Below are 24,964 nucleotides of genomic sequence, written 5' to 3'. Positions count from 1 at the left end.
TGATGTGCTGCACATTTGCAAATTGCTAAATGTCATATCACATAAGGAGTTTCCTCTCATGTAAACAGATGTGTGCCATGATAAAACCTTCCTCCACACACTAGAAATAAGAAACTAATCTCAACCCTTATTTTATAATCCAGTCATTTTTCCAAATCTAGTATCAACCAACTAATTTGCATATCAGCTTATAATGCGCTAAGTTGACAGGTCAACTGAAATGCACATTCAAAATATTATCACAAAAGAGAATTTCCTTCATACAGTAAATTATTTGTGTTGCATCAATCAAACAGAAAACATCTCACAATTCATTGTATTACCAACTAAATTTATTGTCTGATTACTGCTTGGTCATACCAGACTCTCTCGATCTTTATTTTTTCTTCTCTGTTTTCACAAACGTTTCACCTATTGTCAAGCTGAAGAGTTAAATGTCAGCAGTGGATAAATTCAGCATTTGATAACAAAACTCTGTTAAGTTTTCCCTGCTTTAACACTAATGAGAGATATAGGCGCATGTATAGTGTGTGCTGTAGTGTAAGCTGTTCTTCATTGCATGTATGTGTGTTAGTACGCTTGCATGCAGGGCCTGTGGGCCTGTCTCACCCAAAAGGGCATTTTCTTAACAGTTGCCTTTCTCTCGCGTGTGTTAAGAAAGGCAAATGTGCTTGTAGCAGTTGTGAGATTATTATGCCGTTATATATTACATTGTACCTGTAATCAAAATGAGTGAATCATGATACTGCTGTAGGCCACATCATACTTCTTGTATAATCAGTATGTAGTTTTAGTTTGAGTCATACTTTTGAGTTAAAAGAATGTGAAAATAATTAGATTTATTAGAAAGGTTTGCCAGTCTTGGCAGCCGGGGGTTAGTCCGCCAGGGCCTCCGCTCCTGGCCGCCACCCGGCACACAATGCACCCGACCCCTATGGCGCCTCCTGCGGGTGGTGGGCCTGCGGGAGGATGGGCCCACGTCTCCTCTTCGGGCTGTGCCCGGCCGGGCCCCATGGACTAAGGCCCGGCCACCAGACGCTCGCCCTCGGGCACCCTCCCCGGGCCTGGCTCCAGGGCGGGGCCCCGGTAACCCTATCCCGGGCAGGGTAAACTGTTCCCTCGATATTCTTTTCATAAGGGTCTTCTGAATCGCTCTTTGTCTGCCCTCACCTGAGAGGCACACCCTCTCAGGTGAGGGCTCTGTCCCTCAAAAGTGAAGCCAAACAGGTGTTATGAGTCGGGGTGTAAAGGCACTGAGAAAAAAGCGTTTGATAAGTGTATCACTGAGAACCATTGTTCTTTTGGAGTGACTGGATTCAGTATAGTGTGGGGATTTACTACTGGTGGCATCATTTCAGTGATTTCATTTATTGCTCGCAGATCATGCACTAGATGGTATTTTGCAGTATTAGCTTTCTTCACCACTTAAACAAAACATCACTCTTTGTTTGTTTTATTATTATTATTTTTTAAATTCTCCTTTCTCAAAAACAGAAAATGAAATTGTAGTTGTTCTTGGCTGAGAAAACACAAAACCTCTTTCTTGTAAGCGCAGCCATCTTGTGACACATTCAGGATCATTTGCACAGTCTTTATTATCCAAACAGATGCTGGCCTCTCATCATTAATCGTAGTATTATATGTATCAACGAGGAAAAGGCACATCATAAAACTATTTCAAACACAGCTGTGGCAGTACAGACAACACCTGGATAACACTTGTGCCAGTGGCTCAGGAACGGCAGTCACCTCATTAAAGTTAATATCGTTAATAACAGATTTCTCAAGAATTTACCACGTCCTATTTTACCACATTACCCTGCTTCCAATTAAAATAGCTTTCCTTTCACCACCAGGATCACAGAGTAGGCTGTCACAAAGGCACAAAGCATGGTAATAAATATTATATTATTGACAGTAACAAAATATCATATGTTTAATTTGTACAGACCACATATAAAATGATAGGAAAATACACGCAATAACCATATCGACCTTCATATAGGACTGAACGCTCATAGCTCAGTGAGCAACATGAATAGAATAGATTCACTGTAAACAAAAGAAATATATTCCATATTATATCAGTTAGAAAAATATTTTTTACATAGCATCACATCATTTACATCCTACATCAAGCTACTTTTATCATTATTAGAGCTATGTGCAAACATGGGACAGAAACCCACATAAGACTTTTTTTGCTTCACTGGCCAAAAATCATTATCTCCGACATAAATGAGTGAGATATTACTGACATGGATGTGCCAGCTTTAAAATGATTTAAAACTGATTCTTGTGTTAGTACATTTTTAAAAGAATATTTGTAAAAATAAATAAAAATTGACCAAAGACAATAGAAGTTTAAGGGAAAAAATTCCACTCTTTGGTCTAGTTAATATTAACAGCTCTGACTGCATAAGTAACCCTCTTACTTTCACTATATGGACAAAAATATTAGACAATTCTTATTAATACTAGAATTCAGTTGTATAAAGTCAAATGCCTGGCCAGGCAGTCTGTATTTACAAAGAATTGGTTGTTCCAAAGAGCACACTTTAATGCTCCCGTTGCATGGGTTTACATGGCAGAGCAGCTCCTGCAGGTGTGCTGTGTGTTGTGTTGTGTCTGATATCCCAGTGTTGGTGTTGTCCCTGCATTATCATAATAATCTTGGTCCAGGATCAACATTGCAACTGACCATTCACTTTGTTGATAAAAGAGGAGGGGGGGATTCTTTTGTTTATATAAAACGTTGTGTGTTTTATTAACTATATTCTTTATAAAGTTATGCAATGTAATAAATATATTATCAAGTTAGGTTGGCTGTTATCCAACTGGCATTATCAAGTTAGGTTGGCTAATGCCGTTTAGCATTAGCTTAGAATGTGGCTAAATTCTAAGCTAATGCTTGGCTCACTGAATGCTCCAACGTCATTGGTCAGGTGTAATGTTGATGCTGGATCAACATTATTATGATGATAACAACATCAACACGGGGATATCAGACCGTGAGTAATGTGCAGCTAGGTCGGTAGTTCTGTCCACGTAGCTTATTTACATATTATTATTTTGCACATGTATTCTGAGTCAGCGGTATTCTTGAAGCACACTAGCTGATGTTTTAATGGCTAACCTGACTTTACATCACCACTTTTTCACTTTCAATCCTAAAGTTAACGTTACTCTATGTTATATACCAACACAGAGTATGTTATCATATTACATTATTAAAACTTGTTTTTAAGACTGTTATTTTTTACAATTTGCTGTGAACAATTTGACAATTTTATGGTCCATATAGTATGTAAATGTTAAGCTCAAGTAAGAGAATAATAAAGGATGTTACTACTGCACTACTCCAACCAGTTTTTTAATACGCTTGTCTCTTTCCCAGCATACGCAGACTGAGTTAGAGGATACTATTATTTAGCTTTACCTACATATTTACTGTTGACATACAGGTTAGCTCTGTACTTAGCACTGATACAAAAAGAGAGAGGAAACACAAAATAAAATCCAACTGTCAACAGGTTTAAAGAAAAGTAATTAAACTGTTCACTCATGTTGTCATCCACATGGAAACTAAGCTATCATCTGACAGGGAATCTGGATCAAACTAGTTTGTAACTGGGGACAATGACTTCCGTGAGTTTCTTTTAATTTCCAGTTTTTTTTTTCACTCCCAGTTTGATAAAATGTTATTTTTGATTTTGTTGCTTATGAAAAGAAGTTTGTGCGTTACTTGTTAACCCTGTTTTCAGTAATTATACTAAGTTAAATGGCTTCATAGCTTCATTGACGCTCCTTATTTAAGTCTTGGCTCATGCATTTTCCAGGACTGCTACTTAACTTTAATCTATGTTTATCTTTGCTGTCATTTCCATAAGTTTCATGAACGGCGTATAAACTCGCACTCCTGATCGTGGTTGAGAAGAGGGCGGGGATGAAGTGGACTCTTCTTGTATGGAGGGTGTGCCTCTGCTTGTTTGTGCGTCCAATTCGTCTTCTCCAGGCTGGACCGGACTGACACCAGCTTCAGACTCAGATGGGTGGATGTAGGAGAATGTCCCATGCTCCTGTGAGGGTCTGGAATCCAGGAAGCGGCTGTACTGGACAGGAGTGTACCTTAGTAAACTTGAATGTAGCCTGCTGGGGGGAGGGTTATTAAGCTTAAACGTCCTTGGCTGAGTGGGCAGTGTTAGAGAGATCGATGGATGTTGAATGGGAGGTGATGATGAGGGTTGTGCCAGGGATGAGGGCGCTATGGAGGAAGGGCTTGGTCTAAGTGATAGAGGATGAGTGGGTGACAAAGGCTGTGTCGGTGACAGTGGTTCGGTGGGTGATGGGAGTTTCACAGGTGATAGAGGATGATCAGGTGATGGGGGTTGGATGGGAAAGAGATGAGTTGGTTCACACTGAACAGGTTCAACATCATACCTCTGTGTTTCATGTCTGCAGAAGCACAGTCAGAAACCAGAGTGAGAAAACACCTCCTAATCAAGAAAACACAACCCAATGCTACTTAGTATCACAATCCTACCTGGGGAGCAGATCACAGCCTACTCCTTTCTCTCTGGTTTCCAAAACCTCTCGCGTCTTATTCTGTGTGGACATAAAATACTTGAGCTTGTCTTCTAATTCATTATTCTAGGAAAAGGAAAACAGGAAACAAGAAATATCAGGTCAGTTACATGCAAAAGACTATCGTCACTTTGCATGAAAAAAATGACCTGACGCTTGCAGCAACAAGCAGTAGAGGGGGATTAACACAGTTATTCAGTTATTCAGTGGTCAGAAGCCCATGTGATCATCTGAAGCCATGAAGCAGATTATCACACCCCACCACCAGTTATTAAAACACACAGAAAGCACACCAGTCTCATCCTACCTCACACTCCACTATTGCAATCCTGTCCAGAAGCTCAGAGATGAACATGTCCTTCTGAGCAACTTGAGCTCGCAGAGATTCGACCTTCACAAATTCAAAAAGATAAGCATTTTAAAAACATTATATAATTTACAGGGAAAACAGAAATGGAAAATCCAGTTCACGGCAAACTTAACTAGAGTCGTTATCTAATCTCGGTTTTTCCATACATAGAAATGAAGGCAATGAATAACTGAAATACTTCAGTGAAGACAAATAATGCCCCTTTATCTCCAACCCCTTCCCATCAAAATTATGAACATGAATTCACCCCGTTAGCATGACGTCCCGCCCTTTATTGACTCTGTGTGCAGTGAAGTTCTCCGTTCCTTGTGTGCATTGACATTGATCCATGGTTTTAATGGTAAACAGGCTACTTGTGTAAATGTATGAGACACTCCCACTATCAAAACAGTGGAACAGAGGAGTTGAATCCATGGTCTACATACAGATAAATAAATCCTACTCACCTCCTCAATCATTCCTTTGACCTTCCTCTGTTGACAGAACACCATGTCGTTCAAGTGTTTGATCCTCTCGCGGAGATCACCTGCTTCACCTTCCAGCTCTTTGGACCTAAAAAACAACCACGATGTAGTCCCACATATGAAGGAAATACGACTCTAGCACCCTGATTCATTTGCAAACATCGATGAAAAAGTTATGTACTTTTTTCCCTTCTAGGTAATTAATCTGCCTGCAATGCTATAAACATCCTGCTCCAAAGTGCATCTTGCTCAACTGGTTTAAAGGGCCAAGCGTAAGCCGCTCTGCTTCAGGCTTCAAGAAAAAGTGTTATGAAGGTTCTTAGCTGACTTGAAAAAACCTTTCAGGTCCGCACTTTAGGTAAACGTACGAAAGAATTTTAAGCTGAACTTTTACACAAAAACTAACATGTTTTTTTTTTTTTTAATTAATATCCCATCCTATTCAATTATTTCTCAGTATTATTGTTGGATGTGCTGTCTGAGGTGGGGTTTATCATGCATCCTGTGTGTTTGCAGCTCCTTGTTTAAGATCTCTGCACCAAGAATGAAAGTTTATCCTTGATGTTTGAGAAAACAAACCAAAGACAAAGAACTTCCTCACATCTAATGCAGTCTTGGCGAAGTTTTATCCACTTTTAGAGAAAGGGCTGTAATAGAGCCTTCAGATTCACGTGCAGCTTAAATTTTCTATCTGGACTTTAATTTGTACCTTTTGGCTACAGTTTCGTCAGTTCTGTCCGTCACCTCCATCAGGCGTAGGCGCTGTTCGCAGTCCTTCAGCTGCTCTTCCAGTTGGCTCTTCTCCTGTGGAAATCACAACATTTTATCTGTTTTCCTATGGCTGAATGAAAATCCTAATACTCAAAAGTTTGAGTCTTTTTGGGAAGTAAAATCACTGACATCGGTCGTCTCCTTAGATTACAGGGTCCTGATGGGGAACTTTGGCACGTAACATCCACCTGAAAAGATTCTCCTGGCAGGAAAACACTCCAAACTCCAACAATCCCTATCAGTTTGATCATCAACTAAAGCAAGGCAGCAATCCCAATCCATGGAGGCCCCACCCCACAGTCCACAGGAGTCAAAGGATTGACTGCTGGCGCCCCCAGTGGTCCCGTGCCCAACCGGTTTGAGCTGTAGGGAAACCTCGGTATCAGGCATGTGGTTTTAAAGTAGTGGGTCCTAGGTGTTTTTGCAGCTGGCCAAGTGTTATGTTGTTTGCAGTAAACATGGACTGAACTCCACTACGTGCACATGTATACGGTCATAACCTTTTACAGAAGGTTGCTTTTGTACATTTAAGAAGTATCATCTTCATCGTTTCCTAAACATTTGACTGATATATGACAGATCCCTCAAAGTATTGTGTAATTTTTGTTTTACACAATTTTGTTCAAGGGTCAAGGGAACAGGAAGACATATACATACGTTACATTTTTGACTTACTTTTCCCATGCACTCCAGGAGACGCTCCACTTCCATGATCCTCTGGTCCCTCTCTGCAATCTTGGCTTCTGCGATTTTGATGTTTCTCTCCGCTTCCTCCAGTCGTCTGATGTACTCATCGAGTTGGGCCTGTGCAAACAGAAATATGTCTGCCACTCTTCTCTCAGCTTAGGCTTGCCTCATTGTCAAGAATTTTGTAACTTTTTTATTTGTAAATTGTGTACAGTTATTTCCTTAGGTAATCTACGTCAATAGGTTTGGTTTCTGCTGTCAAAATAAAAACAAAAACAAAGTGTGATGTATGTATGAATAAGGACCAAAGAATGCAGACCTGTAGGTTTTCAATCTCCTCCCTGTGCCTGCGTTGTTCTTCCAGCAGCTTTTCCTCATACTCTTTCTCTAGCTTTTCCGAGAGCTCCTTTAGCGCCTTATCGTTGGCCTCCCGTGAAGACTCCGCCTGGACAGTCCACAGCATAGCAAAAATTAGCACTTTGCTCAGCTGATTAGGCCACATTCTGCTCAGGGTAGAAGATGCAGATGCAGCTGATGTGTTTCTGTTCCGCAGCAATATGATATGTTAACAGAGCTGCTCGATAAAAGTTTGCTGTGTCTCAGATCACACAGTGATTTGAAAGCTGGACTCTCTGCTTTCTAATGTAAATTAAAACTTAAAAAAAAAAATAGGACAGGAGATGGTTTCTCAAAACTTCAGGAACTGTGATGATGATCGGTAAAGCTGGATTTTAATGTTACCTGCTGCAGAGATAGAAAAATGTTCTTTCATTTATTGATTTATTCACTGTTGGTAGGGGTCATGAAGTCCTAAACGTCCTGTCCTTCCATCACTCTTACTGACTCATCAGACCACTTTGTTACAGGACAGCTGAGCACTTCACTGTCCCTTTAAACATACACAAAGTAGCACTTGCACAAAACTTGAGGGAAAATTTTGAATTCCACCCATTTATTTTGGCCATGCTGACATCTCGGTCTCGTGGCCTTGTGGCATTAGAAGCAGCCACTTCCACTGTAAAGTTTTGGGGGGTTTTTTCATCTGTGGACACACGTGGATTCATGTTCATTCCCACAGAAAGAGTTTGTGTTTGCGGGACTACCTGAAGCCTGAGAGTTTGGTTTTCAGCCTGTACTGCAGCCAGCTCACGCTCCTTGTCTCTGAGCTGTTGTTGTGTTTTCTCATAGGTGCTCCGCAAACTTTTCACATCGTCTCTCGAGCTCACTCTCTTCTGACAGTCGTCCAGAAGGGATTTCTGCAAAGGGAACTTATTTTAGCCAGTGAAGACTTTTTGTAACAGCATCCAGCTGCCGGAGTAAAAAAAGAAAAGAAAATGTCTTCGGAGTGTTTGGTGACTTTGATTTGTTACCTGCAAGGTGAGGTTAGCAGATATGAGGGAACTGTTCATCTGATCAAAGTTCTCCATGGCTGCCGTGCGGATCTTAACCTCTGACTCTAGACTCCTCTTGTGTGCATTGGCAGCCTGCAGAAACACGTGGCACACAGCTTTTTTCAGATTTATGCACAGCTTTACAGGTCAGAGTTTGATGAGGAATGTCAGTGCATCCGGTCACATGGTGTTGTCATAATCTTTACCCTGAGTTCCTGCGAAAGCTTCTGCATTGATTGCTGCATTCCTCCAAACTGTCCGTACATCCGCTCTCTAACCTTTTCAAGAGAATCTCTCACCTGCAAACAGAAACCAGGAAAACACAGATATCATCTAAACAGAAACCCACTCTGCCTTGTATGGATGATGTGATGGCAAAAGAATGATTGGCCTGAAGGCTCAGTCTTTCCTCACCTCCCTGATGTATCTCATCTCATCCTGTAGGTGACTGGTTGTCCACTCGCGTGCCAGCACCTCCTGTCTATCTGAGCCTGTCCTCTGCACTACACCATACACTTTGGGCCCATGATGCTGCAGCGAGGTCTCTGGCACCCCATTGGTCATGTCTCCGAGGTGCTGAGGGAGACAGGATTGTGCCGGTCAGGTTTCTGTAGCTACCTACCGCTGAGGCAGGCTTATGCTGGCATGGTGTCTCTGTGTTTGTGTGCACACTTACAGATGCACTGCATGAGTCTGCATGTACATGCACATGCATACATATGTGCAAGTGATCAAGTATTTCAGCGCCCACGCTGCTGTGCAGTGGAAATAGGAAGTTGGCAATGTGCAGCTAAAAAATGGTGCAGAGTGCATCGAAGGTGTCGTGTTTCTGCAACCCAGGACATGAGCTGCTGCCCATTTCTGTCTATTGTGCCTCTAACAGCCAATGAAAACAGATGCACACCAGCACAGGAGCAGTGTGGCACAATGCAATGACTAAATAATACACAGCAAAAGTCCTGGGCACAAATAAAAACAACTTTAGCTCAGAGACTACATTTTAATCAGTATTTCAGCTGTAATTCAAGAGCAAGGTGCTTTACTTGATAAAGAGAAATACAGCTAACACTTTTGTTCATTATCAATTGGTCTTCCTTGATAACTTTTATTTATAAAGTGCTTCACAGTGTACATGCGCCAAAATAGAAACACACTGTCGAGCATGCGGTCATATATCCTTATATACACACATTTGGTGTAAAATGATGAAGAGCTGTAAACAGACTCTGCAGGGATTTTTCTTCTGCTTCAAATGTAACTTAAGCAGTCAGTTATTCTAATTGAATTGAATGTTAATTGAATATCTAAGTAAGTCAAGTTTAAATTTTGCATGATCCAGCTCTTTTTATTAGCTTTGCCATAGTTTATCACTTGAAACAAATAAAAACAAATAGAAACACTTTGAACACGCCTGCTGTCTTTAAACTGTGATGGTCACAGCATTTGCCACGGTCACCTGTGAGCCTCTGTTCATGCTGAATGTGTGAATACAATATTAATGACAGCCTCACGGTGCATGCGCAGGGCACACTCAATGAAGCAGTGGCTGCTTTGTCTACCTGCTGAGGTGACTCCTGGCCAGGTGGACTCTCTCTTTGGATGAGCCCGTTCTTCCTCTTCCACATCCCATTGACATCTTTTTCATTTTCAGTCTGCAAAATAAAACAAAAACAGGTCAAGAACACTGATGTGGATGGCTTCCATTCAACCATCCTTCCATTGATTCTTCCATTCTCTTGACAGCATATCCAAGCAGGGAGCCTGCTCTTAGGTTCATTGCCAATTCTAACATCCACGTCTTTAGTACAAACAAAGCACTCAGTCAAACTCCACGCAGGCACAGGTTCAACATTCAAACACTACACTGCAGGTTCAACCCCATAACTTCATGTTGTGAGGCTATAGTGCTGACCACTGAACCACCATGCCACCCATGATTCGTGTAAAACAAAACATTTTCAATTAAGCTTTATCATTTCTGTATATATTCTACAGCACGCCTCATGTGAGCCTAAAGTGCAGGATTCTAAACAAAAATGCAAGTAAACACGCTCTTGAAGTATTTATTTAACTGTATGTGAATATTATATAGTTTCTATAGATCTATAGATAGATCTAGAGATAGACAGATTCTGATATCTTTTAGATGTCTCTACACAAAGAAGTCATTCATTGAGGACTACTACTCAGAAAAAGAGGCATCAGTGTCCACATCTCACAGAGATACGAGCGAGGAGGAACAAAGATGCCAGTGTGGTCTCGTGGACAGAGCCCAGCCTCACATTTCTGCACCACTCAATCTACAGAGGACCTGCTGTTGAGAAATGGAAAAGGCCTGCTAATAGGTGGGAGGATGTGGATTCCAGCAGATGGGAGGGAAGCACAGCCATCTTTATCAGTTCGCTTCACGAAGCCCTGCGTGCTGCCCATTCAGCTTTGAACTTTACAATGTTTGACCACATGCTGGTCCGTGTTTACCTGCCCTTTGTCAGTTTTGTGGGAGAAGCACTCTGGCTTACTTTTCCTCTGTTGCTTGAGGAGCTTGAGCTGTTCACAAATGTTAAAAAAAATGCTCGGAGACAGCTCGGTAAAATAATCTTGCATCAGTGCATTGTCATCTAACACTGTCATTTGTTTGTATGAACTCACTCCTCTATCATATGACTGCACCGTCTGACCTGATTAGCTCCTTATTTGTCACACAAGCACGGAGGATGCTCACTGTAGCTCACTGGGCTGAACCGTGTTCACTTTACGGCTGTTACGGAGATGAAATCCAATGCTGGCGGTATAGAAACATCGTCTGGTAACAGTTCTCTGTTTACTTCCTCTGCATGTGTCATGATTCACATGTGCTACATATCATCTAGGCCGCAGTCGCCGGTTGGATATAATCCACGATGTCTCGAGTTGCAGGACACGCCCTTTCTAACTTCACAGCGAAGAACCAGCATTCCTCTTGAAACACGGTATCGCTGGATATCTCTGAGAAAAGATATTTTGGTCATTTCCTTCCTCGTTGATTAACTGGATGCAGTCCCCATTACCACATTCCTGCTGACCTTCATTTGACCTTCCATGGTGATGACATCTAAGATCTAAGATAGTGTAACTAGAGCGAATAGTTATCTGAAAAACAAGCATCAGTACCCAGTGTAAACACGTGCAGGTATTTTGCAACAACACAGTAATTACAGCAGCGCCTGCAGAGACCTTAAAGCGCCACACTGAAAACATGATGAACAGATGAACTAGGCACAAGTTTTAACCTCTTGAACCTCTAACTGGCTCCAGCCTGATGTTTTCTACTCTGTGCTGCAGTTCCACGTACACTTTAAGCTTCAGTTTGCTGTTGAACTTCAGTGAAACTGAGGCTGATGACTTCATGGTGATTAGGGTTCAGGAATGATAAGACTGCTTTCAGACTTGCAGCAGTCACTGGCGACATGTTGTCTAATACTTTCTGATAGGAAAACTTTTTTCACATGATACAAGAAAACAGGAGTGGTAGTGTGGAGTAAAGTGGTATCTTTATGATAGCTTTATGATGATTGTGAAATACCTCACTGTAAAGAAAATCTGCATCTGGATTGGTCTCAGAAATCCAGTTTGTGTTGCCATGAATCCCACCCAGCAGCGGTGATGTTACTCTGTTACTCAGCTGTTTTTATTTTTAAAAACACCCTTCTCTTCACTCGTTACATCGCTTGTTGCCATTTTCATCTCACAGACAGATGCTGACGCTGTTGCTGGAGTCACCGATGTCTGTTCTGGGACAAACCGGCTGCCACTCGCAGAGGGCACAAATCTGCATCCTTCCCAAACACTAAAGTGCACATCAGCTCTAAACACGTGCGCTTCCCTCCACTCTGTGTTCACACTTCATCAGACTGTCCTTTGTCATCAGTTCCTATAGTCGCAGTCACACCCTCCCAAAGGCAGCCACATTCAGAGATTACTTCAGTGTGCTATCGGTGGAAAGAGTGGACATGTTGTACAAGGTTCATTCAAAACTAGCCATCATGTTTCTGGATCCTGCACACCGCACAGTCATACAAGGAAAAACCTCTCCTCAGAGATTAAACCTAACCCAAGCATTGCACTCAGTTCTCGCACTTTCACTCTGAAACTTTGGCATCAGCCTCCGATCACAAACAAAGACCGGGGCAGAGCCACCAACAGCAAACACCCACGCAGCCTGCGGCGTCGACTCAGCCATAATTCACAGGATCACAGAGCATACCAGCAAATATTAAACGTGACTAAGAGTAATTCTACACCTCGGTAGGCAAATATTAATTTCTCATGAGCTCTGTTTGTTTTAGTTACCGTCCTTTGGAGTTAATACTGTTAATACTTATTAGCATTTTCTGTTCTGTGGAAGAGTGTTAGAGCACAGATGGAGCAGAGCTTTGAAGTAAATGTAAAACAGCTGTGTGTGCATTATCTCACACACACACACACACACACACACACACACACACACACACACACACACACACACACACACACACACACGCCCTCCTGTCATGATTGCATAACTGGACCAGATGATAAAAAGCACATAAATCTCAGCTTTTCCACCATCTTTCTTTTAATGGTTTATAAGATGAATTAAGGTGTGTGTGGGAGGGGTTTCTGTTTGGTTTTTATTGGTGCTTTTACTCCCACACGTCACTATTTCTGATCAGCAGTGTCAAACTGAGTCGAGTGTGATGACGTTTCCTCTTTAACTCATTCACTGCCATTGACGTCTATAGCCGTCAATTGCAGTGCATGAGTCAATGGGTTTAACTCATTCACTGCCAATGGCTGGCAGTGAATGAGTTAATGTAACTTTACGTATTGTACCGTATGGATTTGAAGCCGGTTCTGGCCGGAGTAACAGGGTGGAGGTAACACCGAGGGAGACGCAAAACTTACAGTGTCTGACTTTTCAGTTTTTGGCTCCTTGTTTCCATTTTCTCCGGGATACAGAGTCAGTCTCAGGCGTCTGATTCTCCTCTGGAAAACAAAACAAACACACACAGACAAAAAAGGCAAATGTTTGAATTTAGGGGAATTTACAGATGGTCATCATGAAGAAAAATAAAATTCAGATCTAAATATCTCTGATATTGTGGCAAAGCTTGAACTGTCAACTAAAAAATTCTGTGAGCTTATTCACATACAGCAGCAACAGGGCACCAAACAAAGTTTATGTAAATGCAAAACAGAGTAAACAGAGTAAAATGTTAAAAAGTAAAACAGATACATGGAAAGTGGGAACTCTGTTTGATTTTTTACTATTTTGAGGTTTTTCATAAGAAATTTAGTACAAAGAAAAAAACCGAACTCTTCAGCAGACCCTACAAGCGTGCTTCACCAAATATTACGGTACGTGTTGACCTGCATGAGGCGACCATGGGAATAAAATAAAACGTGGGGCAAGTACAAAGGCCTGTTTTATCAGAGAGCTGTTCAAATAAACATGACAGCTCTGCCTCCTGCACGCTCAGCTCCCATTACACACTCGTGTAAGTGAACAGAGCCACACATCCTACAACAGAGTCAGAAAACGTTAGAGAGAGAGAAAATGGATCTCTTTGCTTACAGACAGGAAAACAAGTGTCGGCAGAGTTAAAAGCAACAGCCGACAAACAGAAGAGGGGAGGAAAAAACACTGGACAGGACAAAACACAGAGAGAAGAGGAGAGCAGAGAGAAATGGGGGGAAAGACAGAGAGATCTTCAGTGTTCTCGCTTCTCTCGAGCTTCTTACCTCCCTTAAAGCCTCTGGAGAGTCCTCTGTTGTGGTGGTGGTGGTGGAAACAGTTGGTCTTGAACCGTAGCGAAGCATGTCTCCTCTAATGTCCACTCCTGGCTTCTCTTCCTCTCCCTCTCTGGCTGTCCTCCCACCCTTCCTCTCACTCTCCTTCCTGAGTTCTGCTCAGATTCTCAGAGCGACCATTCGCCACCGGCCCCAGCCTGGGAACAGGAGGGAAATTCCACTCTAAGTCTGCTTCTGCTGCTGCGTCTGCAGTGGGTATCCTCAGGGCTGCGAGGTTCCCCCTCAGTCAGTGAAATGAACAGGTGCAAACCAGCTCTCAGCAGCACAAACACAACAATGTCATTGTCCTAATTCCAGCCAGACTGCTCCTAAAGCCACCTGACTGACAGGCTTGTCAGTCACTCAGCAATCCTCTCTGCACTGACTACGTCTCTCTGCACTCCCATCAGACCTGTCGGGCCACATTTCACCTGCTTCACTCTTTTGCGCCTCCTGGCCCTGAGAGCAGGACTTTCACAGGCAGGGCGGGTCCTTTTACTCGGGCTGGGACAGGTGGAGTGCGCCTTATCAAAGGGAGTGGCTAATAAGAGGAGCCCACTGTTCACATGAAGCAGTGAGACAATAACTGCCTGCCAGGCCTGTTATACATACAGGAGTTATTAGACTTAAAACACATTTAGATAGAGGTTTTGCTTTGTGAGAAGAAGAAAAAAAACACATTGAGTGGCAGAGGTAGGGTTTTTTTTTTTAAAGACTTAAAATAAAGAATTTTCATTGAGATGGAATCTGATTTCTCCCTCTTATTCACTCGCTCTCATTATTTGCTCTCGCAGGTAGGACAGCCGCATTATGGGGGCTCTTATATAATAACCTTTAAAAATTAAGGGTCTTCATCTGATTGAAACCTTTACATAAACTAAGAGAGTTATTCTTTTTTAAATTTGCTAATAAAAGTCCATAATATAACTTAAATTGGAGGTTATATGTACACAGCAAATTCAAAAGTGTTAAATTTTTTGGTGTTAATAGTCTCCTTGCAAAAGTAGAGTTAATTTTACTCTAAGCAGAGTCACATTCTTTTAATGTAACTCTGAGGTGTAAAATGATAGTAGTTAAAATCGAGTGTTAAAAATGAGTGTTTCTATTTCAAATCTGGAGGTGTTACAATGGAAACATTAACTCTTGACCTCTTAACTCTGAACTCCTAGAGGGGCTATGACACCAACAGAGTAAATTCACAGACTCCGCCCCCAGCACGGCTCCAATCGAAGCTGAAGTGAAGCCGTTTCAGAACATTTTGCTCTACATATTTGAGTTGTTTGCCATGCTTGGTAAGTCATTTTTTCAAAGATTGTTTCAATTGTTATTAGCTTTTACTTCTGTGGCTCTTTGGAGTTGAGACAAAGCTGTGTGAAAGGCATTAGCCATGTTGCTCGCTGATAGCATAATATTCTGTTTTAGCTAGCTGAAAGGTATTGTTTGCGGGCAAATACCACAGCCTTGAAAAAAAGCTTGCATGTGAATTTTCAGTCAAACTTTTGGTCAAATACACCTAAAACAATGTCTAGAATGTGAAATGTTGGTATAATGGTGCTACTTGAAGCCTGAAAACGATCGCCCATAAAAAAAATAAAAAAAAAACGAGCAAACAGCAGTAGCTGACGTCCTGACTGGATTCTACGGTAGCATTTAGATCCCTCCAGAGTTTTGTGCACACGGTTTAGGTAAAAATGAAAAAAGTTGAGGTTTTACATTTAGTTCAGTATTACCTGTTGCCTGTGTCCTTGTCTTTTGGGAAAATACTTTACACAAGTAATGGCTCAAAGAGGATTCCTTTTTTTTTTTACTGTGCTGCAATTGTTTACTGGATTATTTGTGCCGTTAATTAGTGTCAACTAATTTTTATTCAATCTCCACACAGGATATGCTTGTGAAGATGGAATATGGGGGAGAGCAGAAGTGCGTTGAAGTTCCACAAAGGGATGAATGAAGGACATGCATATTGTATTGAAGAAATAAGTGATGAGAATGCTGTTATTTGCATTTACCATGTCAGACCTTTTGATAAACAAAATTCTAATGAAAGTGAGAACATGTACACTGTTACATCTTTCAGAAAATGTTTTGAAATTGTGGTGCACAGTTCAGAATAAATGTTTTTCAAAAACCATTGCATCTTTTTAGTAAATGTTTATTTCCAAAAGAAATTTCTAGAAGTTCAGAACAGTAAAATTCCCGCTTTTTAGAATGAATTAGAAGATAACTCTTACGTAGTTAAACTAAAATACTCTTTGAGAGTTAATATATAAACTCTTAACACCAAGTGTTAAATTATCAACTCCAGACAGATTTGGTGTTTAACACTAAATCAGAGTTAACGTACCAACTCTCCAAAAAGAGTTAAATTAACACTCTCTGGTGTGGACCCATATAGACACTTTAATAGTGTTGAAATCAAATCCGACAGTGTTAATTTGGACATGCTGGATTTGCTGTGTAGGAAGACAGGCCATAGAATAAAAAGACAAAAAACAAAAGCTCATAGACTTCCATGTCTGAATGGACAGTATGTCATGCCCTGTGATTTCAAAGGTCTGTTTATATCAGAGTTTATTAGTTTCCTCAGTTCTTTCTCCTACTTTCCTTCTGTGTCCTGTTTCCTGTATCGAGTTTTCCTGTATTGAGTTTCCCGCTTTAGTCATTGTTACTTTCTTCCTGTTTTACTTTGCTACTTAGTTGTCCTCTGTCTTGTGTTCAGTCTTACTTCCTCCTCTGTGATTGTGCTGATTGTGTCCACCTGTGTCTTGTTTCCTCCCAGCTGTGTCTCTGGTCAGTGTGTGAGTATAAATAACGCTGTCTTACCTTTGTCCTCTGTTACAGTGTTTGCTTACCCTTAGCACGCTTCCTTCTGTCCCCCCCCTGCTGGATTTAGATGAATTTGTTTATGGACTTTGTTATTTGAATTTTATGCACCAATGAAGGGGCGCTTTTTGTTTGTTTCACCTGCGTCACCTCAGTCTTCTAAACAAACCATACTTGTTCTGTTTTCAATCGTACAGTCATAAGCTTTAAGATTTAACGTGCTGACTGAGGCCTGTAGAGTCTGAGATGTAGTTTTTTTCCTTTTTTTTTCATTACATGATCTGACCTGGGGTTGAATTTGCTGGGAAGATTGTGGCATTGTGTTAACACACAGCTGAATGATACAGACCAGTAAACCGACAGAACTTGTGCTTTTATAGAGGTGCTGACTGTCACTTAATCGAGTGCGTTTCATTAGCAGCACCTGGCTGCTACTCATCCTCCTAATGAAAACAGCGAGGGTGTTGCTTTTCCACATGACTGTGAATGCCAACCAGCCAACAGAGGTGCTACACTAGATCAATTATTGATATCGTGAGAGGGATGAAAAGAAAGACCGCACTGCAAACATGATTTTTTAATGTCCTTCCTTACCACTCCATGTTTTACTTGGTTTTACACTGACATAATATGCGCTCTGCTTATGATTATTCATGCTGACAATTATCTTTGAGGACCAGAAGCACAGTCTTCTGCACAGCCAGATCACATTCCTCTTTTGAATGGCTGCAGTCACTCCCTTTCAATAGAAACTAGAGACAAAGTCTCTGAAGAATGAGGAATCAAGTTTAAAGACTCAAGTTGCCTGGCGAGAGCTCGTTCAGCTGCACGTGGTGCTTCATCAAAGCTTTGCTGTTAGCTCACGTCAATAAATATGATGAGAAAAGCTCGCAGAATAATACGAGATGCATTTCTACTGGACTCTGTGGTTAATCGTTAACCAGACATCAAACAAATGGTGTTTCTGCAATCAGTAAGGCAGCCACTCTGTCCAAGTCCAATGTCATATGGAAGTTCTCTCTCATAATGATATTCACCTCCCGTCACAATCACAAAGTCACTCTCTGGATTAAATCCACAGTACTGGTGTCACAACATCAACCAGATTTACAGGACAAAAAAGTTTCTAAAAATACTTTCTACATAAAGAAGCAACACGAGTACATTTATAAGCAGAAAACAGAGTAATAATTCATACATGACAAATAGCAAAATAGAGTAAACAGTGTTGTTAATACGAATTCTATTTAAAATTTTTAACTCTGTGGTGAACCCCCGTCCCTCTATGCCACTGCTGTCTTCCCCGGGTCTTTGTGGAAAATTCTCAAACTATTTTTTAGATAAAGTTTTATCCCTTAGATCTACTCTTCCTCTGGTGACTGATTGTATGTCTACTCCTGATTGTTCGGCCACTTTTTATCAATTTGAACCCGTTTCTCTCTCCACTCTGAAGCGTCTAATTGATAAACTGAACAATACTAACTGTGTACATGATGCTCTCCCATCCCGTATTGTTAAGGATTGTTTCAGTGTAATTGGACCTTGCTTATTGTCCATATTGAACTTCTCCTTGCTTTCTGGCTATGTACCTTCAGCTCTCAAGCATGCCATAATCCAACCTGTTCTAAAAAAAAGGAACCTTGAGCTTAGTGATTTTGCCAATTTTAGGCCAATTTCTAAGCTTCCCTTTCTGGCTAAAATACTTGAGAAGGTGGTTCTGCTCCAACTGCAGACCTACCTTGATGAGAATAATATAAATGATAAATTTCAATCGGCCTTCAAACAACATCACAGCACAGAATCAGCATTGCTTCGTGTTTTCAATGATCTCCTACTAATGGCCGATAACGGACGCCCCTCAGTCTTAGTGCTTTTGGATCTATCATCGGCATTTGACATGGTTGACCATAATATCTTATTAGCGAGACTTGAGCACACTGTAGGCATCAAGGGCGCTGCCCTGGATTGGTTTAAATCCTATCTCTCCAATCGGCTCTCTACGGTACATCTGGCTACATCCTCTTCCTCGGCTGTACCTGTTTGCTGTGGTGTCCCCCAGGGATCTGTGCTGGGCCCTACCCTTTTCTCATTATACTTGCTTCCTTTAAGTGCCATCTTTGAGAAATACTATATTGCTTATCACTATTATGCAGATGATATCCAGCTCTATCTTGAGCTAAACGACGATCTTGCTCTGTCTCTGAATAGCCTCCGAGAATGCATGTCTGAGGCCAAGAAGTGGTTGTTGTCGAATTCTCTTATCCTTAATGAGAAGAAAACCGAGATTATGATTTTTGGTAGTAATGCCCTTCGTGCCAAACTCCGGGATGCCTTTGGTTTTCTTAGTTGTTCTCTCTCTGATACTGTCAGGAATCTGGGTGTCTTATTTGACAGCTCCTTTTCACTTGACAAACAAGTGTCTGCTGTTGTCAGATCTAGTTTTTACCAGCTTCGTCTTATCTCTAAGGCTAGGCGCTATATCCCGCATAAAGATCTCGAAAAGCTCATCCACGCCTTTGTAACGTCGAGGCTAGACTATTGTAATTCACTTTATTGTGGTCTCCACTCTTCCCTTTTACAGAGATTACAGACAGTTCAGAATGCTGCAGCTCGCATTCTAACCAAAACCAGCAAGTTTGCCCACATTACTCCTGTCCTTGCCGATCTGCACTGGTTGCCTGTCAAATATCGTATTCAATTTAAAATTTTGTTGTTTACTTTTAAAATTACTAACAACACTGCACCCAGCTACCTTAAGGACCTTTTAAACCCTTATGCTCCTGCTAGGGCTTTAAGGTCATCGTCACAGTTACTGCTGGCTCAGCCCAGATCTCGACTTAAGACTAGAGGTGATCGATCGTTTGCTCTTGTTGCACCTGTGCTGTGGAACAATCTCCCGATTGGCATCCGGGCATCTGATTCTATTCATTCTTTTAAATCACAGCTTAAAACATATCTTTTTAAACTTGCCTTCTCCACCTTTTAATTGCTGGTTTGTTTGTTTGCTTGTTTGGTTGCTGTGACCTATTGACCTCTTGTATTAATTCCCTCCTATCTTTCTATTGGTGTCTTTTATTATGGTGGTACAGCTTTTATCTTGCTATTACCCATGTGCTGTAGTCATTCTTATTGGTAGCTTTTATCTATGAACATAACTCGTTATTTTTATTTATCCGTTATCAATGTTTGAACCTTTTATTGTTTTATGTAAAGCACTTTGGTATGCCCAAGGCTTTTAAATGTGCTCTATAAATAAAGATTGTTGTTGTTGTTGTTAGTAAACAAAGAACACTAAATAGCGATTTTAATTCATCTTTAGCGATGCTATTAGTTATGTCATAATATTGTGACATAAACAATAACATTCTTCTTCTTAACTAATTCAAGGTCACAGACAGGTTGGAGTCTGTCGCAGGTGTCATAGGGCAAGACGTGGGGTACACCCTGCACCAGTGGTGGGCAACTCCAGGCCTCGAGGGCCGGTGTCCCTGCAGGTTTTAGATGTGTCCTTGATCCAACACAGCTGATTTAAATGGCTAAATTAGCTCCTCAACATGTCCTGAAGTTCTCCAGAGGCCTGGTAACGAACTAATCATGTGATTCAGGTGTGTTGACCCAAGGTGAGATCTAAAACCTGCAGGACACCGGCCGTCGGGGCCTGGAATTGCCCACCCCTGCCCTGCACCCTGGACAGATCACCAGTCTAAGAGTAAACACAAAGAGAGAGAGAGACACAACCTCATATTCATACCTGCAGCCAACTTAGACTCACCTGCTCCACACAACAGACCCACACTGTGGGTAGATTTAAAGAGACTGTGAAGCAACAGTGCTGACGAGTAGACCACTATACCATCCGTTAGTCTGTTTTTATTCATTTATTAATCATTCACAAATGTTACGTAAGTGTGAGTCTGTCCTCCTATCCAGAGCATCAAATACACCTTCAGTGCTCCCACTGAAGGTGGGAGCACTGACAAGTGAAAAGAAAAATAAACAGTGAGTGAAGCAGGCCACAGCCTGCAGCCTCCAGCTACACAGTCTTTTATTTATGACGCCACCACCTGATCTTCCCATTTCACGCTCTTTAAAGCAAATGTAAATGGCAATTTTAACTTTATAATAAGTATGATTGAGTTTTTAATGATTAGTAATAAGTGCATAAGGATGTTTTAGGAATGTAAAAAATATTAGCTGGAGTTTTACTTCTACCCAAAGGAAATATGGTTAAACTGGTATGTACAGGTTACAGATTAAGATTATTCAACTGATACTACCGTAGCAAGAGCACACAGAGAGCACAACTCCCTGCGGAGGGCAACAGCTGTACTAAAACTTTGTAGTTTAGTCTCTGTCCCGAATATTGTAGTGAGGTTTGGAGATGACATAAAAAAACTGTGGGTAATATACAGTTTTACTGATTTCAAATTTGCTGTTACTTTGACCCAATTTCTACCAAAATGAAATCAGCTCAAGCTGTATCTGGTTTAAACTGTCACACAAAATTTGTGGCTGGAAAAGCAAGTTTTTGCTCAGGAAACTTTTACTTTTTCCGGTCTTTCTTTTTAATTGACGAAGGCAGAAGATCGTGGTTTTGAAGACACCAGCCAGGTGGGGCCTGTTTCTGTGCAGACTTTGCTTGTTCTCTCTGACTACTCCAAATACTCGGGCGTCCTCCTATCGTTAACAGCTACAGGCTCCAGCCCCTCTGTAATAAACACGAGGAAATGAATGAGTGATGATGGCGGTAATTGTCAGATTTGATCAGTAATGATTACTTCTGTAAACTCCTGATCACACAGTAATGACTCAACATTAACAAAATGCTAATGTCATGTATAATACTACTACAATCCAAGCTGTTAGAATGTATTTTCTTCGACACTTTCAGTACATTTAAAAACAAACTGCATACTTGCATTTATTTATTTCCACTGCAGTAGTTTTACGTAGAGGAATGTGTATTGCTGTTGTGACTTAATTAAAGTATCTGAGCACATTCGCCACCACTAGAAGACAATGATAATTAGAGGTTCACATTAAACACAGTAATAAGGAGACTATTGTTTGCTGTTGCGTGCAGATTACAGGTGTTTGATCTTTTTGGTGTGTGGGACTGGCTGTTTGTGTGGGATTTAGCTGTTGAAACCGACAACAGTAGTTGGTGACTTCTCAGCATCCCTGCAGCAGTGAATTTCAGCTTGTAGTTGCTGCTACTGTCATGATCCCTGGTTTTGGCCCCAAAAGTTTGATCCCATAGAGTTTTGTGCATTTAGTGTAATATTCTGTCTTTAGTTCCTACTTCACGATTATTCCAGCGATGAGTTTCATCGAGATTTGGTTCATGTCTTGATTTTGATCCGACATCTCTTTTTTCATGTTTAATGTGAGTCTTCTAGTCTCTATGTTTAGCATATTGTCATGGTCTACGGTGGGTGGCTGGAGTTTCCATTAGGCTCCTGAACTGACCTGGGATCCGCCCCTGGGCAGGGCCAACTCCAGCTCCTGCACACCTGGAGCCTATTGCAGGCAATCAAGCCAGAGGGATTTAAACCACACATCGATGTTCACTCACTGCCAGTTCGTCATCAACCCATGTTGGTAACAGGTCTTGTGTTTCAAATTCTCGCTGTGATTTATCTTACTAACAAAGACTCTTTTGTACTACAGTTGCTGTACCCACCCTGGCTCACTCCACCTCCGGACTCGGGATACCTAGTGATCATTTTGGAAATCCCTCTGTGCCTCACCTGCCTGCCCTCCTGCCATCACACTCCATCTGGAGCCCCGGATCTCAGGTCAGCCTTTCCACGCCACTCAGCCTCCCCTGGATCTTCATCATCCCCCTCTCAAACACTCCAGGTCCCTAACTGCAAGTAAGAATTGCTGCTCTTATACTGGCCACTTCTGAGCTGCCTTCACTACCTGCCTAACTCCTATATCCTCTCCCCTCAGTGTGACTGTTCCCCCACTCAGCTCCGTTCCACTTCTCAGGCCTCGTTCCCTCGCCCTAGCCACGTTCCCCTGGGCACGCCACACCAAGGCTCCACGTCTCGTCATTTTCTGTCTTTGCCACGTTTCCCTTTTTTTTCCCCCTTGCACTTAACCGTAATAAACTGTTAAATCATCTACTGTCTCCGCTCTGGGTTTCTGCACCTGAGTCCTATTCAGTACCGGCCATCCGTCGCCGTGACACATATGTTCTTACCTAGCTTTCCTTTCCTGGCCATGTTTTCCTTGCATCCCCGATTGTTGCCATTTGTTTTATGTTGTTCTGAGCTTTGTTCCCTACCTCTCTGTGTATAAACGGTCCTGCTGTATGATCAACCCTTTATGTATAAATAGTCCTGATGTCAAATAAATAACTTTCTGTGTATAAATAGCCCTATCTTCCATCTTGTGTCAGTTTGACCATGGATCTCGTCCTGTATCGAGTCCTCAGTCCCACACTTCATCATTCCCTGACAGCTGCAGCAGCAACTTTACAACTGTTGACAGACAAATGCTGCATCTGTGATGAAATGACATGGTTTCACAACGCCATGATGTTTTTAGAAATGTGAAGCAAGCAGGTGTTGCTGTTGGAGTTCAGTCACCCAGCATTAATGAACTTTAGGCCACTGCTTTTGAGGTAATCATATTTCCATTTCACGTCACTTCCTAGCAAAAAATTTACTTTTAACTCCAGGAGAGTAATCAGACAGCCAGTGCACGAAATACTTCACATTTGCTAAACTTCGAACACTGAAATTTGCAAAGTAATGCACAGGTTTTATTAATAAAAACTCACATTCACTGATAATGCTGGTGTGCTAATTTGATGTCACCTGATTTCGCATGACCTGGAATGGAGTTTAAGCTGTTTTTGTTTTACAAAGTAATATATATGTATACTGAGAGATTAGTACAATGTTGAGCCTTGATAATTGTTCCTGAGGCGGCCATCTAACCTGTTGGGCGTTTATTCTTTCAGATGGAAAACAAACAAAACACTCCTGTTGTGACACAGCGTTAGATGTTTTCCCAGCCTCTGTGCCGTAAATAAAGGACAAGACATTTACAACTGTCCTTTGAGGCTTTAGCCTTTATAGCCGGCCATCAAGTTTTGATAACCCACCTATTCATTGATCTAATGTCAAGAATCAATTATCTTGTTTATAGTTCTGTGACTGACTCCACTTGATACTCCACTCCTGTCAGCAGGAGCTTTGAGGGTATCAGATTATATTATTTTGAGGCTGCAGGTAAAGAGTGTGAATAGTTCCTTCACTGTAGGCAGTGCTGGAAACACCCTGAGACCCTGAGAGCAGGTTTGTCCTGCTGCACTGTAACATTCAGCGCCTGAGGCATCCACAGGATGTTTGTTTAGTGTCTCTGAGTGATGTTACTGCTGCTGATCAACACAGAAAAAACACAATACAACTCTGTGGGTGTTGGTTTAAAAATACACATTGAATTAGTCACAATACACACTGGAGAGGTGCAGTTTAATGATGCCGAGAGGTCACTTGTTAATCAACATGACCACGCCTGTAGCCCTGCAGGTGGATGAGCTACAAAGAAAATCACTCACATGCTTTTGATGTTTGGGTTTCTCTACATTGCAGCTCTAGCGGCACCTCTAGCGGCAGCTAGAGTAACTGCAGTTTTTCATACAGAATATCTATATGCAGCAAATAAGTGTAATTTCTCATAAACCCTGGATATTAATAATCAAGTTGAAAGCAATAAATTAGAAATAAAGAAATAAATCAGCATAAGCGAGCATACAAGCGGAAAAAGTGATGGAGCAGAGAAGCAGGAATCCCATTTAATTCCTATTCACCACTGAATTTTTCTCATATTTAGTTAATCTGGTTGAATTTTAGGTAACTGCATTGGTTTTGCTCCTAACCAAAACCTTATCAGGAAAAAGTGAAATATGAACTCTGCTATATTTTCCACCTCTAGGGGGCAGCATGGCACTGTGACAGTTCTGGGTCCAGCTTTCTGTCAGACTTGTAAAACTTGAAAGTGAAGCCGTGAAACGGTGAGCTCCGTGTGAAATAGATTGCCTTCTCAAAATT

At 41.5% G+C, this 24,964-nt stretch overlaps 1 protein-coding gene across 2 annotated transcripts; it reads right to left on the bottom strand.

Moving 5' to 3' along the window:
- Positions 1–3,790: 3,790 nt before the first annotated feature.
- myzap (myocardial zonula adherens protein) lies at positions 3,791–14,500 on the bottom strand. 2 transcript variants are annotated; one of them, XM_085374453.1, is made up of 14 exons: positions 14,028–14,500; positions 13,191–13,271; positions 9,827–9,919; positions 8,682–8,843; positions 8,474–8,566; positions 8,247–8,360; positions 7,980–8,132; positions 7,196–7,321; positions 6,865–6,993; positions 6,128–6,222; positions 5,401–5,506; positions 4,892–4,975; positions 4,544–4,650; positions 3,791–4,455 (listed from the first exon to the last, which is right to left on the bottom strand). In XM_085374453.1, exons 1-14 carry the CDS (start codon positions 14,103–14,105, stop codon positions 3,855–3,857), a joined length of 2,022 nt encoding a protein of 673 aa, XP_085230579.1. In that variant the 5' UTR covers positions 14,106–14,500; the 3' UTR covers positions 3,791–3,854. The 2 variants fall into 2 exon arrangements, with proteins under 2 accessions (XP_085230579.1, XP_085230649.1); XM_085374523.1 differs by having other exon boundaries at positions 4,544–4,605.
- Positions 14,501–24,964: the final 10,464 nt, after the last annotated feature.

Source organism: Diplotaxodon limnothrissa, linkage group LG1, assembly GCF_057381915.1.
Source record: "Diplotaxodon limnothrissa isolate DT_005_m linkage group LG1, D_limnothrissa_male_GT1.1, whole genome shotgun sequence".
NCBI classification, from domain to species: domain Eukaryota; kingdom Metazoa; phylum Chordata; class Actinopteri; order Cichliformes; family Cichlidae; genus Diplotaxodon; species Diplotaxodon limnothrissa.
Note: the sequence above shows the minus strand (reverse complement) of the source record. Positions and strands in the feature narration are given on the sequence as shown.